The sequence below is a fragment of the Ochotona curzoniae genome, unplaced genomic scaffold (genome assembly GCF_017591425.1).
Source record: "Ochotona curzoniae isolate NIBS_2020 unplaced genomic scaffold, NIBS_Ocur_1.0 scaffold_2453, whole genome shotgun sequence".
Lineage (NCBI taxonomy): Eukaryota > Metazoa > Chordata > Mammalia > Lagomorpha > Ochotonidae > Ochotona > Ochotona curzoniae.
In genome coordinates, this window is record NW_024467094.1 from 18,021,442 (window position 1) to 18,035,442 (window position 14,001).

The 14,001-nt window shown below is 44.9% G+C and overlaps 1 protein-coding gene across 1 annotated transcript; it reads right to left on the minus strand.

Annotated features, from left to right (window-relative positions):
• Positions 1 to 2,478: 2,478 nt before the first annotated feature.
• On the minus strand, positions 2,479 to 14,001 carry LOC121170305 (schlafen family member 13-like). The gene is made up of 5 exons (XM_041001383.1): positions 13,816 to 14,001; positions 10,022 to 11,100; positions 6,431 to 6,550; positions 3,907 to 4,630; positions 2,479 to 3,521 (listed from the first exon to the last, which is right to left on the minus strand). The coding sequence occupies exons 2-5, from the start codon at positions 11,097 to 11,099 to the stop codon at positions 2,744 to 2,746; spliced, it is 2,700 nt and encodes an 899-aa protein (XP_040857317.1). The 5' UTR covers position 11,100; positions 13,816 to 14,001; the 3' UTR covers positions 2,479 to 2,743.

Sequence of the window (14,001 nt, forward strand, 5' to 3'; positions counted from 1 at the left end):
TTTAGGTGAACAAATCAATCAATGGTAGGTATTTCAAATAAGGTATTCGGCTAGGCTAGCTCCTAGTCCTTGATATTAATAACACTTGGGGCCTTTGCCTGGATTTACTTATGTTGGACACTGTCTTTTTGTAGAAGGTAATTGAGGGCAGCCTGAGGCTTTAGGACCTTGCACCTGCATGGGAAACCTTAAAGAGGCTCTTAGCTCCTGGCTTTGGATCAGCACAACTCTGACCATTGTGGCCACTTGGGGAGTGAGCCAGTACACGAAAAACCTTTCTGTTGCTCCTTTTCTCTCTGTATATTTGCCTTTCCAATTAAAATACATAAATCTCGCACCCAGCAGGGTGGCCTAGCGGCTCAACTACTCACCTTAGATGTTCCAGGATCCCATATGGGCGCCAGTTCTAATCCTGGCAGCTCCAGCTCTCTGCTTGTGACCTGGCAAAGCAGTCGAGGACGGCCCAAAGCTTTGGGAGCCTGCACCCATGTGGGAGACCAGGAAAGAAGTTTCTGGCTCCTGGCTTTGGATTGGCACAGCACTGGCCGTTGTGCTCACTTGGGGAGTGAATCATTGGACGAAAGATCTTCCTCTCTGTCTCTCCTCCTCTCTGTATATCTGACTTTGCAATAAAAATAAATAAATCTTTGAAAAAACTAAATATTTAAGAAAAATACCTTTAAAAACATCACAGTAACTCCAAAGTCCGGAGATTTTATATGATGTGTTTATTAGGTACCAACATTTATAAAGGAAAGCTTTTTCCGTGCCAAGTTTTATGTGATTTAATATACTCAGAAAGGAAAAGGGAACATTTGCTTCCTAGTTTTGCAGATACATCATATGTTGTTGAACTTAAAGCTAATATCTAGCTGGATGCTAGAGTCCTAGGAATAAACATAGTTACTAGAAAAACATTTAGAGAACCTCAAAGTCTATGATATATGGTGGAGGCAGGGAGGGGGATCAGCAAAACAGGATTACGAAAACATACAATATAATCCATGTGAAAGCACTGATTCTTGTTACTTACACAAATATATTACTATTAGCATTTAGATTAGTAGTATTATAGTGTGTTTTGTGTATGCTAAAAGCAAGGAAGTGCATTAGTGCAGTTTTTAATAAAGCGTATACAGGTGTATTAGTGATCCTGGGCAATAATGAAAAAATACCAGATTGGGTGGCTTAAACAGCAGACATGTGACTCTCACAGTTCTGGAGACTGTGACGCTCTAAGACGCAGGTGCTCGTGGGTGAGTTTGCTTCTGAAGCCTCTTCTCCTGGCTTGGAGGTGACCGTCCCCGCTCTGTGCCCACAGGACATTCACTTGCATGCATAGGGACAGAAGGAGCAAACTGTGTGGCATCTTGTTTTACCAAGACACCAACCCTATCAGATAATTTCTTCACAGGGTTTTTTTTTTTTCTGTCTCTGTATTTCTGAAGATCTTTGTAAATCCTGGATTTTAGTCCCCTATCAGTTGCGTTGTGTGCAACAGTTTTCTCCCATTTCAATGGTTGCTTCTTCACTTTGTTAATTGTTGCCTTTGCCGTACAGAAGCTTTTTAGTTTGACGTAGTTCCATTTGCTTATTTTGGTGTCTTTTCCCATTCCTCTATGTTGGAGAGTGCTTCCTATGTTGTCCTCTATTAGTGATAATTTCTGGGTGCGGGTTTAGGTCCTTAACCCTGTTAGAGCTGATTTTTGTATAAGGTGACAGGTAGGGGTCTTACTTCTTACCTCTACAGGCTGTTATCCAATTGTCCCATCAGCATTTCTTGAAGAGCCCAGACTTTTTCCCTGGATTGTTTTCAGGTTGTTTTATTGTTTTCAGGTTTTCCATTGATCTTTTTCTCCGTGTCTGTACCAGTACCAGACTGTTTTGATGACCACTGCTCTGTAATATGTCTTGAGGAATTGCGATTTCTCTAGCTTGATTTTTATTGAAATAAGTCAATCCCAAAAGGACAAATATCATATGTTCTCTCTGATATAAGGCAACCTTCATGCAAATTGTAAGATCAATAACGCTTTCAATATTGTTTTTGCTGCAAACCCTGGGTTTTGATATTTTTGTTTCATTTTCATTTCTTCAAAATAGTTTCTTTTCTCTGATTAAACTCTTCACTGACTCATACTTCACACAGTAGTATCATCTTCCCCAGGAAGCTTTTGTGTTTCCTTTTTCATTTCTTCATTAACACATTGGTTATGCAGTAACATGTTACTTAACTCCATGGTGCTGTAAGAATTTTGTTCTAACTTTATTCCTGTTGTTGACTTTGTTTCATGGCTTCTCATTTAAGGGAAAGTACAGTAACAGCATAATAGAGACTGTCACATCCAGATGTGACGATGCAATGCAGCATGCATCTCCACTTGCAAACCGAAGATGAACTCTTGACAATAGGATGCTGGACTCTCTGCCATTATCTGTACCAGCAATGTCAGGACACACTGAAATAACAGAATGACGGACTTATGACTGCTTTCGAAGGGCTATGCTATTGTAATAATATGGGGGAAATCAGTTGGAGGAGGGAGTTTGGGGAGAGGCTAGGGAGATCGCACAGCCTACAGGATTGCATCATAAAATCAAAAATAAAATTTAAAAAATACATCATTTCAAAAATTCAAAAATTAAGAAAAAAAGAGAAAAAGCTCTTGCAGGTATCAATCAGAATTTCTCTGACATTACCATAGGAATCATCTCCTGTTTTTGATTGTGATTCTTCCTAATACTAATGAGGCCATAGTATATAGAGCTGCTGTCTGGCTCTGGAAGCCAGACAGGCCAGAAAATTGTTTAAGATGGTGTCATCAGCTGTCTTTGGGTGGATTCCAAACACGATGTTCCTCTCCAGGCCCGAGAACCTCCGCACGCTGTCCAGCACAATGCTATTCCCTGAGGTATCATCTGCAGTCTTAATCGTCACCCACATTTTCTTCCTCATTTTTCTTGAGATATTTTGCTCATAACAATTCACTTCATCGTGGGTGCTCACAAGCATAGCAACATCTTTGGGAGAGTAGCCCTTTGCAAATAGAGTGTTGCAGGTGTCTGCCACGTAGGTCACTGTTTCATCCACAGTCAAGTTTTTCTTGATTATCAAAGTTCCTTGAACACCTGGAACCCATTCAACTGCAGGAAGGAGCTCTAGGTACTCTGTGGGGAAGTTACATGGAGGATTTCCTTCGATGTGCTGCATTAGTTTCTGGAGGTACTTGGCTATTTCATCCGCATTACGCACCACTCGAGTGAGTTCTTCTTTTGGATATTGCCGATAGAAAGGGGGAAGCCCAGTTGTGCTCAAGTGGCTGATCTGAAAATAGTCCAGAAAGATCCATAGAATTCCAGGGTGACCATTTTTTGTCTGAGTGATGGCTTTTGCCTTCTCATACCAGGGTCCATCTTCAGTGCGGAAGTTCTGAGCTTCATCAATGATGATATGTTGAATATTTTTAAAGTCCTCTTTCATGAATGTTTTCCGTGTCACTGCCTTGCAGATCTTTTTCCCCCTGTAAAAAGTAAAATGACAGAGCAGGTGTTTGGCCTGGAAGTTTAACTACTAGTTAAGTAACTGGATCCCTCCCACCCCCATGGAGACCTGGATGGAATTCTCAGTTTCTCAGGCATTTGGAGAAATAATCAGAGAATGTGAGCTTTCTCTCTGTGTCTGTCTGTCTTGCTTACTCTGTGTGTGTCCCAAATAAATTTTAAGAAGTTAAAATGACAAGTTTTCTTTAAATAAAAAAAAAAATTTACTCCCTCCTGCTTCCCTGAATGAAATAATTTTGTCACAGATCATGTTATTGTCTTATTCCCAAGCAACAAGGTGACTTAGCAGAACAAAAATAAACCCATATAAAATTGCATGCACAGACCTAAGATCTAGCTGCTTACCCGATAAAATCCCTCAGAGGCTGGTTCTCACAAACATAGAGAATTCTGTCTGTCTCGCAATGAAACATATTCCTGAGCTTCTCCATGATCATCACAGCCATGACCGTCTTCCCTGTGCCAGGCAAGCCGTGCACAAACAATTTTCTGCTCTTGCGCAGGTTTTTCGAGAGTATCTCATACTGTTGGGTGGTGAGCAGATGTAGAATCTCACAGCCTAGCTGATCGCTTAGGAAAGATCTGAAGCCGAGGAGGACCACCACGAGGGCCTGCAGCAGGGCTTCCATGTCCTGGGAGTCTGTAAGACTGTAGGACAGCGGGTGTTCTATCGGAGGGCATGACCCCTGCAGCAACTCGCCCTGGTTCTGAGGACACAGGCAAAGGACCTTGGTCATGACGCACACCTTCCCGGTGTAGCCCCCCATGTTCACCAGCTGCTGCTTCAAAGTCAAGGCGGTGTGGGTGCAGTACTCCTGCCCTTTTGCATCCTGCTCTTTGAGAATGGTATGCAGAACTGGGGGGCTGTTCTGTGCTATCAGCAGAGCATCACAGATGACGTTTGAGTTGGCAGGTAAGTGCAGGTCCACCGCCCAGCTTCTAGAAAGGATCAGAATTCCTCGGGAGAAAGGGCGCATTTGCTCACGTATTAGCTCCTTCAGTTCTTTATGCTCTGAGGACAGGTCATTCCAGAGGGAGCGGGGAGAATATTCCAAGCGTCCTTCTGGCACTAGACATGAAAAAATAAGGATTGAAGAAGCATGTTGGTATTACTTTGTATGAATCACATATAACATTTAGCAGAGAAAGTAAGACCCCACAATAATGGTATACAAGCTTTGGGAAAAACTCCATTTCACCTGGAGCCTGAAGGTCTGGTTAAATTGAGTGATGTCGCCCCTCAAGAAATTAGAATGTGCCAACCAAAATAAGACATGTTATCCTTAGAAAGTGAGAATCACATATTCATTTATGCTTGTTTCTCAGAGTGTTATTATGGAGTTTAAAAAATATTTTTTTTAAAGATTTTATTTATTTTTATTGCAAAGTCAGATATACAGAGAGGAGGAGAGACAGAAAGGAAGATCTTCCATCTGATGGTTCACTTCCTAAGCGACCACAACGGCTGGAGCTGAGCTAATCCGAAGTCAGGAGCCAGGAGCTCCTCTGAGTCTCCCATGCTGGTGCAGGGTCCCAAGGCCTTGGGCCATCCTCAACTGCTTTCCCAGGCCACAAGCAGGGAGCTGAATGGGAAGCAGGGCCGCTGGGATTAGAACTGGTGCCCACATGGGATCCCAGCGCATGCGAGGCGATGATTTTAACCACTACACTATTGCGCCGGGACCTAAAATGGTTTCTTATGAGCTAATGACTGCAAGGATTTTGGGTAAGTAAAGAAGCTCTCTGAAAATGAATCTTTGGTCTAATTTATTAGTTACTTGGTCCTTAATAAAAGTTTAGACATATAGGGGGCTTGCATATTGTAGTCTGTAGTTAGAGCTCATAATGAATGTGTTCAGTGTGTGAAGTCAAATAAACCATATCCCTGGGCTTGGTGCGAAAACCCTAGTAGCTAAATCCTTGCCTTGCATGCACCAGGAACCCATATAAGCACCAGTTCATGTCCCATCTGCTCTACTTCCTATCCAGCTCCCTGTTTGTAGCCTGAGAAAACAGTTAAGGATGGCCCAAAACCTTGGGACCCTGCACCCATGTGGGAGACCCAGAAGAAGCTCCTAGCTGTTGGGTCTGCTTGGCTCTGGCCATTGCAGCCACTTAGCGAGTGAATCCTCAGACAGAAGATCTTTTTCTTTACCTCATCTCTTCTCTGTATGGTGACTTTCCAATTAAAATAAATAAATTTTTTAGATCTCCACTAGAAATCTATATTTCCTTTTCTCTAGTGTAGGAACTTCTTTATAAAACCTGGCAAAAAATAAAAATTTGGATAGTGGGGAGCAGGGTTGACGAGCATCGTCTGAAGTCTTGAATTATTGTTTTCTGCTATCCCAGGAACACTCCTGACTTATCTTTTTAGCCTCTTCCAGGAGAAATTGCTCATGATTTTCACTGTGTTTTCATGTTCTACCAGGTAAATCTGTGTATTCCTTTTACAGATGGAATTCCTTCACTCGTGAAAAGGCTGGCTGAGGGTGTGGCACTCCCTACCCCACCTAACATTTTGCTTGCAGTTATAATCAATTGGTGGTTTCCACTCGAAGGGCATCAGAACCAGGTGGAAGCCTGCTCAGGTGCGTGTGCCGAGGCCTCATCCTGTTTACGTGGTCTTGTTGGGGACCTTCACAGCTGCATGTTTAACCCCCCCACTGGGTTGTGATAATGAGCCAGATTTGGCAAATGCTAAGCCAATGATTTTTCTAAGGCCACCTGAAACTCACGCCCAAGAGCCTTGCAGCAGTGGGATTTTTATCATACTTGGATTTACTGCACTGAAATCTTGTGGATTTGTGTCAGTCAGATGTATTTGATAATCCCCCTTTCTCCAAATGCAAAGACCGGCAGTCAGTACCTGGAAATAAATTTCGTTGGAGATCTTCTTTGTGTTCCAGACCTTTCTTAGAATACACTGGCCTGCAGAGTGGAGGCCCATGGGACACACTCAGCTGGGATTCAAAAGCTTCGCTCAGCTCTAGGGGAAAAAACAACAGATCTGTATTATTTTATTATTCCTCACCATTGGATTAGGCTTTACAAATCAGTGACTAAATTTTATCTGACACAATGCAATTTAGATAAGGAAGTCACATTGCTTTGCCAGGATTTTCAAAGCTTTACCATTAAAGAGCACTTCTTTCGAATTAAAAACACCCCCCTCCTCCGCCACTAACCAAAAACAGAAAACAAACAAACAAACAAAATCCCTTTTATTTGAAGGAACAACAGAACAAAGAGAGTGGAAGGGGTAGAGAGATTTTCCATGCAGTGATTCACTTTCCAAAACCCTGCTGCAGGGCTCGGCACGACAGCAGAGTGGTTAAGGTCCTCTCCTTGAATGTGCCAGGATCCCATATAGGCGGCAGTTCTAATCCCGGCAGCTCCGCTTCCCATCCAGCTCCCTGCTTGTGGCCTGGGAAAGCAGTTGAGGATGGCCCAATTGGGACTCTGCACCCGCAGGGGAGAGACCAGGAAACAAGTTCCTGGCTCCTGGCTTAGGATCGGTGCAGCACCGGCCGTTGCAGCCACTTTGGGAGTGAATCATCGGGATTAGAACCGGCGCTCATATGGGATCCCACTGTGCTGGGCCCACATCTGCCTTTCCAATTAAAAAAAAAATAAATCTTAAACAAAACAAAAACCCTGCTGCAGCCAGACCTGGACCAACTTGAAGTCAGTCATCACCTGGGTGACTGTAGTATTTAAGCCATCATCTGTCACCTCCCAAAGAGCTTAGACTGGAAACTGAGGAGGCAAGACTCAAACCAGCACTCAGAGATGGAATGTGGTTAACTGCCTGCTTAACTTGCTGCACCCCAATGCCTACCCATTACTTCTGCATCTTGAGTCAAAGTTTATCCAACCAGCATAATGCTCTCTCTTGGAGCCAACACATTGGCTCAACCAGCTAATCCTCCACCTCCAAGTTCTGGGACCAGCTAATCCTCCACCTCCAAGTTCTGGGACCCCTTATGGGTACTGGTTCATGTTCTGGCTGTTCCACTTCCCATTTAGCTCCCTGCTTATGACCTGGAAAAGCCCTGAAACCCTGCATCTGCTTGGGAGACCGTGAAGAAACTACAGGCTTCACATCTGCTCAGCTCTGACTGCTGTGACCATCTGAGGAGTGAACCAGCAGATGGAAGATCTTTCTGTCTCTCCTTTTCCCTGTAAATCTACCTTTCCAATGAATAATAATAATATTACATCTGAATAGCTTTTCCCTTGTATTAAAGTGAAACAAATACTCCACTAAGCATCTAATCACTGGCCTGACTAGATACCCTAGTAGCTAAATCCTTGCCTCACATCCACCAGGATCTCATATAGGCACTGGTTCATATCCTGGTTGCTCCACTTCCCATCTATCCTCCTGCTTGTGACCTGGGAAAGCAATAGAGGATAGCTCAAATCCTTGGGACCATGTACGCATGAGGGAGACTTGAAGACGCCCTTGGTTCCTGTCTTCAGATTGACTCAGCTCCGGCCATTGCAGCCACTCAGGGAGTGAACCAGTGGACAGAAGATCTTTCTTTCCATCTTTCCTTCTCTCTGTAAATATGGCTTTCCAAATAAATAAATAAAATCTTTCTTTTTAAAGATTATAGTCACCATGTGTTTTGTATCTCTGCACCTTCATAACCCCACCTTAAGCCTCACCCAACACTGGCTCTTGTCTCCTAGGGTTGATCTTATACTAAATTAAGATACAGAATAATGGTTATTTTGAAGCTCAAGCAAATCTTTATGGAAGGATTATCAATAATACATAGTTAAACTAGGACTATATTTTATTTTATTTTAAAAAAATTATTATTTCTTTTAGATTTTATTTTTATTGGAAAGGCGGATATACAGAGAGGAGAGACAGAGAGGAAGATCTTCCGTCCAATGATTCACTCCCCAAGTGAGGCGCAGTGGCTGATGCTATGCCGATCCGAAGCCAGGAACTTCTTCTGGGTCTCCCACATGGGTGCAGGGTCCCAAAGCTTTGGGCCGTCCTCGACTGCTTTCCCAGGCCACAGGCAGGGAGCTGGATAGGAAGTACAGCAGCTGGGACATGAACTGGTGCTTATATGGGTTCCCGGGCGCGTGCAAGGCGAGGACCTTAACCACTGCGCCATTGCGTCGGGCCCTAGGACTATATTTTAAATTTTGTTTTTATTTGTTGTGTGGGAAATAACTATTTGCAAAATATGTTCTTTTTTTTTAAATTTTTATTTATTTTTATTACAAAGTCAGATATACAGAGAGAAGGAGAGACAGAGAAGATCTTCTGTCCAATGATTCACTCACCAAGTGAGCACAATGGCCGGTGCTGTGACGATCCGGAGCCAGGAGCCAGGAACTTCCTCCAGGTCTCCCACATGAGTGCAGGATCCCAAAGCTTTGGGCTGTCCTCAACTACTTTCCCAGGCCCCAAGTAGAGAGCTGGATAGGAAGTGGAGCTGCCAGGATTAGAACCGGCGCCCATATGGGATCCCAGGCCGTTCAAGGCGAGACTTAAGCCGCTAGGCCACGCTGCAGGGCCCGCAAAATATGTTCTTAGCTTTTTTTTTTTCACCAGCAATATTTTTTCAGGCCCAGCGCCATTGTCTAGTGGCTAAAGTCCTCGCCTTGAACGCCCCAGAATCCCATATGGGCGCCAGTTCTAATCCCGGAAGCTCCACTTCCCATCCAGCTATCTGCTTGTGGCCTGGGAAAGCAGTCGAGGACGGCCCAAAGCTTTGGGACCCTGCACCCATGTGGGAGACCTGGAAAGAAGTTCCTGGTTCCCGGCTTGGGATTGGCGCAGCACCAGCTGTTGCGCTCACTTGGGGAGTGAATCATTGGACAGAACATCTTCCTCTCTGTCTCTCCTCCTCTTTGTTTATCTGACTTTGTAATAAAAATGAATAATAAATAAATCTTAAAAAAAAAGAGAGAAAAAATTTTCTCATATATGATAGAGATCAAAGAAAGCAACTTTCTTGAGGGCCCAACATGGTGCTTCAACAGGCCAATCCTTAGCCATTTTTTTAAAAAAGATTTGTTTTATTTTATTTTATTTTCAAAGATCTTCCTCTTCCTTTCAACACTGGCATCCCATATGTGCATTTGCTCATATCCCGGTTGCTCTATTTTCAATCCAGCTCCCTGTCTATGGCCTAGGAAAGCAGCAGGTGATGGCTCAGGTCCTTGGTACCTTGCATCCACATAGGAGACCCAGAAGCAGCTCTTAGCTCCCAACTTTGGACTAGCTCAGCTCCAGCTATTGCAGTCATTTGGGGAGTGGACCAGTAGATGAAAGATCTCTCGTTCTCTCTTTTTCTCTCTCTCCTTTTCCATAAATCTGCCTTTCAAATAATTATAATAAAAACTACTTAAAGTAAGCAAATTTTCAGATGATGGGAACTCAAATTCACAGGCAGAAAGAACAGAGAGGGAGGGGTTTGCACTCTCTTACCTGTTATTGGGTCTGGGCCCACCATCATGCGCACCCACTCCTCAGCAGTCAGCCTGGACACCTTTGTCTCTTTCACCTGCCACGACCTGGGTGCTGTGGAGAACACTGCACAGCAGAATGGTTCCACTTTGATTGCACATAAGTAACCATACAATTCTCCGTTGCGAATCACATTTATGAATTTGGAACTATAGCTCACTGTTGCTTGGGAAGAGCAGAAATGGACAATGGGCAAATTGGTAAATGCTGTGGATATAACATTTTTTAGAGAGTCAGAGTCAACCTTTTCTTTTTCACATCCAATGACTTTGTTAGTTTTATCTTGCACTCCAATGAAAAGATAGCCCCCTTCACTGTTCGCAAACGCAGAGACGTACTTTGGAATGGTGTCTTTCACATATTTTTTGATGCAATCTGTGCTGAATTGTTTGAACTCTACAAACTGGGACTCAGAAAAAGGCAAGATTTCACCATATTCAAGACTGCTGCTTTGGAAAATGTGGGAAGCGGGATCAGAGGCAGGGCTGCTGTGCCATTCAACTTTGGGTGTTTTACAAGGTGGACCCCCTTCATGAACTGGATGACGCTGCACACTTTGTTGTTTCTTGGACTTCAGGAACCTGAAGGCCTGTGTTGAGCTCATGGTTGACACGGAGGTGCCAGATCTACAGTACAGATAAGTTTCCAGGCTGCAGAGGCGGGGGTTGGGGGAGCTGTCTCCAGGGAAAGGTTTCTGGCTCCACGATTTTACAAAAATGTGAAAGTACTTCCCCTGTTGCTTGGTCTCAAAGAAAGTCTGCAAATCTGGAGACTGAATAAGGTCTCTCCAAGACTCTTGAAAATCCTGTCTCAGTTCCCCAGGCTGGCCATGCTTGTCATCCATCTCCACGCGAATCACTCCTCCTCCTGAGTTTAATAAAGCACATGCAGCCTGGGCAACGTTGTTTTTTTCTTCCTGCTTCTGCGTTTTAGGTATTTGGCTGCAATTTTGACTAATGGTCATCTTTCCAACATTGATGACCAAGTCTGGGTAAAATGATTCTCTCACCATAGATGAACCAGGATTCTGCATGTCCATGCTGCAATTGAAAGCATCAGAACAGGTATCTTAAATTTATGGTTAAGTAGATTACATAGTACACGCTACATACATTCAGCACTTTATTCGAAAATGTTTATTAAGGAGTGGGTAGGTGGCACAGAAATCAAGCCACACTTTGAGATCCTATATTCTACATCTGAGATCCTGTGCTTGAGTGCCATTGAGGCTTCCTGCTGATGAGCACCTGGGAGGCAGCGAGTAATGGATCCAGTACTAGAGTCCCACATTGAGTTCCTAGCTCCTGGCTTTGGCCTGGCTGAGCTCAGGTTGTTGGAAGGTGAACAGTGGATGAGAGAATTTTATCTGTGCATCTTACATAAGTATTAGCAAAACTTGAAAATACATTTATTACATTCCTCCTAGGTGCTGGGGACTGGAGAGTCAGTAGAAAATTAAGGATGGGCATACACTTGCCTCCCAGAGTTTACAGAGTGAAAAGAAACACGGTTGAATGAGACAATGGTTGGGCGCTAGTTCTAGTTCTGGCCACTCTACTTGTGATCCAGCTGCCTTTTAATGTACCTGGGAAAGCAGTGCAGGGTGACCCCAGCACTTGAGCCTGTGCACCCACATGGGAGACCCAGAAGAAGCTCCTAGCTCCTGATTTTGGCCCTGCCTAAGTTGGGCTTTTGTGGCCATCTGGGGAGTAAGCAGAAGGTTGAAGATCTTTTTCTGGTTGTTGTTTTTTTGGGGGGGGGTCCTGTCTTTCCCCCTTTCTTTCTCTCTTTTACTCTGTTTTTCAAACAAAGAGATACATCTTTTAAAAACCATCAAATAATTGCAATAATGTGTGGCCCTGAGAGAAGCATCTAATATCAACAGTTAAGCTGCTATGAATTCGGTAGGCATTCTGGAGGAAAGAACATGTGTGCCAAGGTGCAAACTGACAACGGAAAGGAGCCAGAGGTTCTGAGAAGGAATAGCAGCACTTCAACCCAGAGTGATGATGTGTGGCAGAAGCTCAGGTTAAGCAGGGAAATAATGTCACAAAAGAGAGGGTTGCTGCATCTGCCCAGAATTTAAGCTTGATGGGGCACGGGAGGCATGAAGAGAAATGGTGCGAGAGAAGTCTAGATGCTAGCAAGGGGTCACTGCCTTCAATGGTGGAAAGCCAAAGGATTTTTAAGAGTTAGTTAATTTTACTGGAGAGACAGCAAGAGAGACACATAAAGACCTGCCATCTCCTGGCTCTCTCCCCAAGTTCCCAGGGCAATCAGGGCTGTGTTGGCTGTAAGCCAGGAATCAAGAATTCCATCTGAATCTTCCATGTGGGTGTCAGGGAGCGGCGTGCTGGAGCCATCCCTTGCTGCCTCCCACAGTGCACACCAACAGGAAGCTGGATTGGGAAGCAGAGCTGGGACTCAAACCCAGGTATTCTGAGAAGAAATCCCCAGGCAGCATCTGAAGCACTGTACCAAATGCCAGCCCTTCTCACCCCTGGAAAGGGTGACATCTATAAAAGACACAGGACTGGCTTCTGTGCAGTAGCCTAGTGGCTAAAGTCCTTGCCTTGCACTCACCAAGATCCCTTAGGGATGTGGGTTCTAATGCCAGCCACCATGCTTCCCATCCAGCTTCCTGCTTGTGGCCTGGGAAAGCAGTCAAGGACGGCCCAAAGCCTTGGGACCCTGCCCCTGCATGGGAGACTCGGAAAGAAGTTCCTGGCTCCTGGCTTCAGATTGGCGCAGCACCGGCCATTGCAGCCACTTGAGGAGTGAATCAATGGATAGAAGATCTTTCTCTCTGTTTCTCCTCCTCTCTGTACATCTGTCTTTCCAAAAAAATAAATAAATCTTTAAAAATGTTTTGGGTCCCTGTGGCGTGGCCTAGCGGCTAAAGTCCTCTGCTTGAATGCCCTGGGATCCCATATGGTAGCTGGTTCTAATCCTGGCAGCTCTGCTTCCCTTCCAGCTCCCTGCTTGTGGCCTGGGAAGGCAGTCGAGGATGGCCCAAAGCTTTGGGACCCTGCACCCGCGTGGGGGACCCGGAAGAGGCTCCTGGCTTCTGATCAGCATGGTATCGGCCGTTGTGCTCACTTGGGGAGTGAATCATCAGATGGAAGATCTTCCTCTCTCTCTCCTCTCTGTATATCTGCCTTTCCAATTAAAAAAAAAAAAGAATAGTAGCTACAGAAAATTTTCTTAATTTGAGGAAGTCAAATACAGCCTTCTGACACAGGTCTCTTACACATTTTATATACCCGGCCGCTGGTACCACACACACTACATGCACATCTCACACACATGTGCACTCACACACACTTGTCGCTAACACACGGGGTGCCTCCTGACGCGAATGCCCTCCCGCGCTGGGTCTACACTTCCTGGCTCGGCTCCCCCTTTTCTCATTCCCTCGCTGCAGCGTCAATGAGAACTTCCAGACTTCCTTTCTGTCCAAGTCTCTAGCCTTCACCCCGTCCCCTCTGAAGGTTGTTCTTCAGCGATCCGGTTACTCCTGCGTGTCTCCCCCCTCCCCAGCCCCCGTCCCCCAAGCACCTCAGTATTCAGCCAGGACCCCGGCATTCTGCACCCCTGGCCTCATCCAGAAGGCCGGCTTGCTCCCACAGCATCTCTCTGGAAGACTGTAGCAGCTGGGTGGATTTGCATTTGAGAGTTCTGCAATCGCTTTGATTTGAGATCATCCTTTCAATTTAATAGGTCTGCTGTGGCTCTCTGCAAACAAACAGACTTACCTTGGGATTCAGTGATTCCACAGGACTGGATGCTGAAGAGAAGAGAGATTCAATGGGCAGCCTGGCTGAGAGTGGTGTGCGCCTTTGGGGAGAAGAAAACCGGCTCCACTCTGAGCTCTGCGCAGGAACGCAATCCCAGCAAGCAGAAAGTTCTAGCGCGACTGAAAATGAAACTAAAATCTTGGC

Excerpts from the sequence above, each read along its gene's own strand:
- LOC121170305 (XM_041001383.1), bottom strand. The coding sequence starts at position 11,099 with ATGGACATGCAGAATCCTGGTTCATCTATGGTGAGAGAATCATTTTAC. Across the intron at positions 4,631-6,430 it reads CCAACGAAATTTATTTCCAG|TGCCAGAAGGACGCTTGGAA; the intron begins GTACTGACTGCC and ends TTTCATGTCTAG. Across the intron at positions 3,522-3,906 it reads CCTCTGAGGGATTTTATCGG|GGGGAAAAAGATCTGCAAGG; the intron begins GTAAGCAGCTAG and ends TACTTTTTACAG.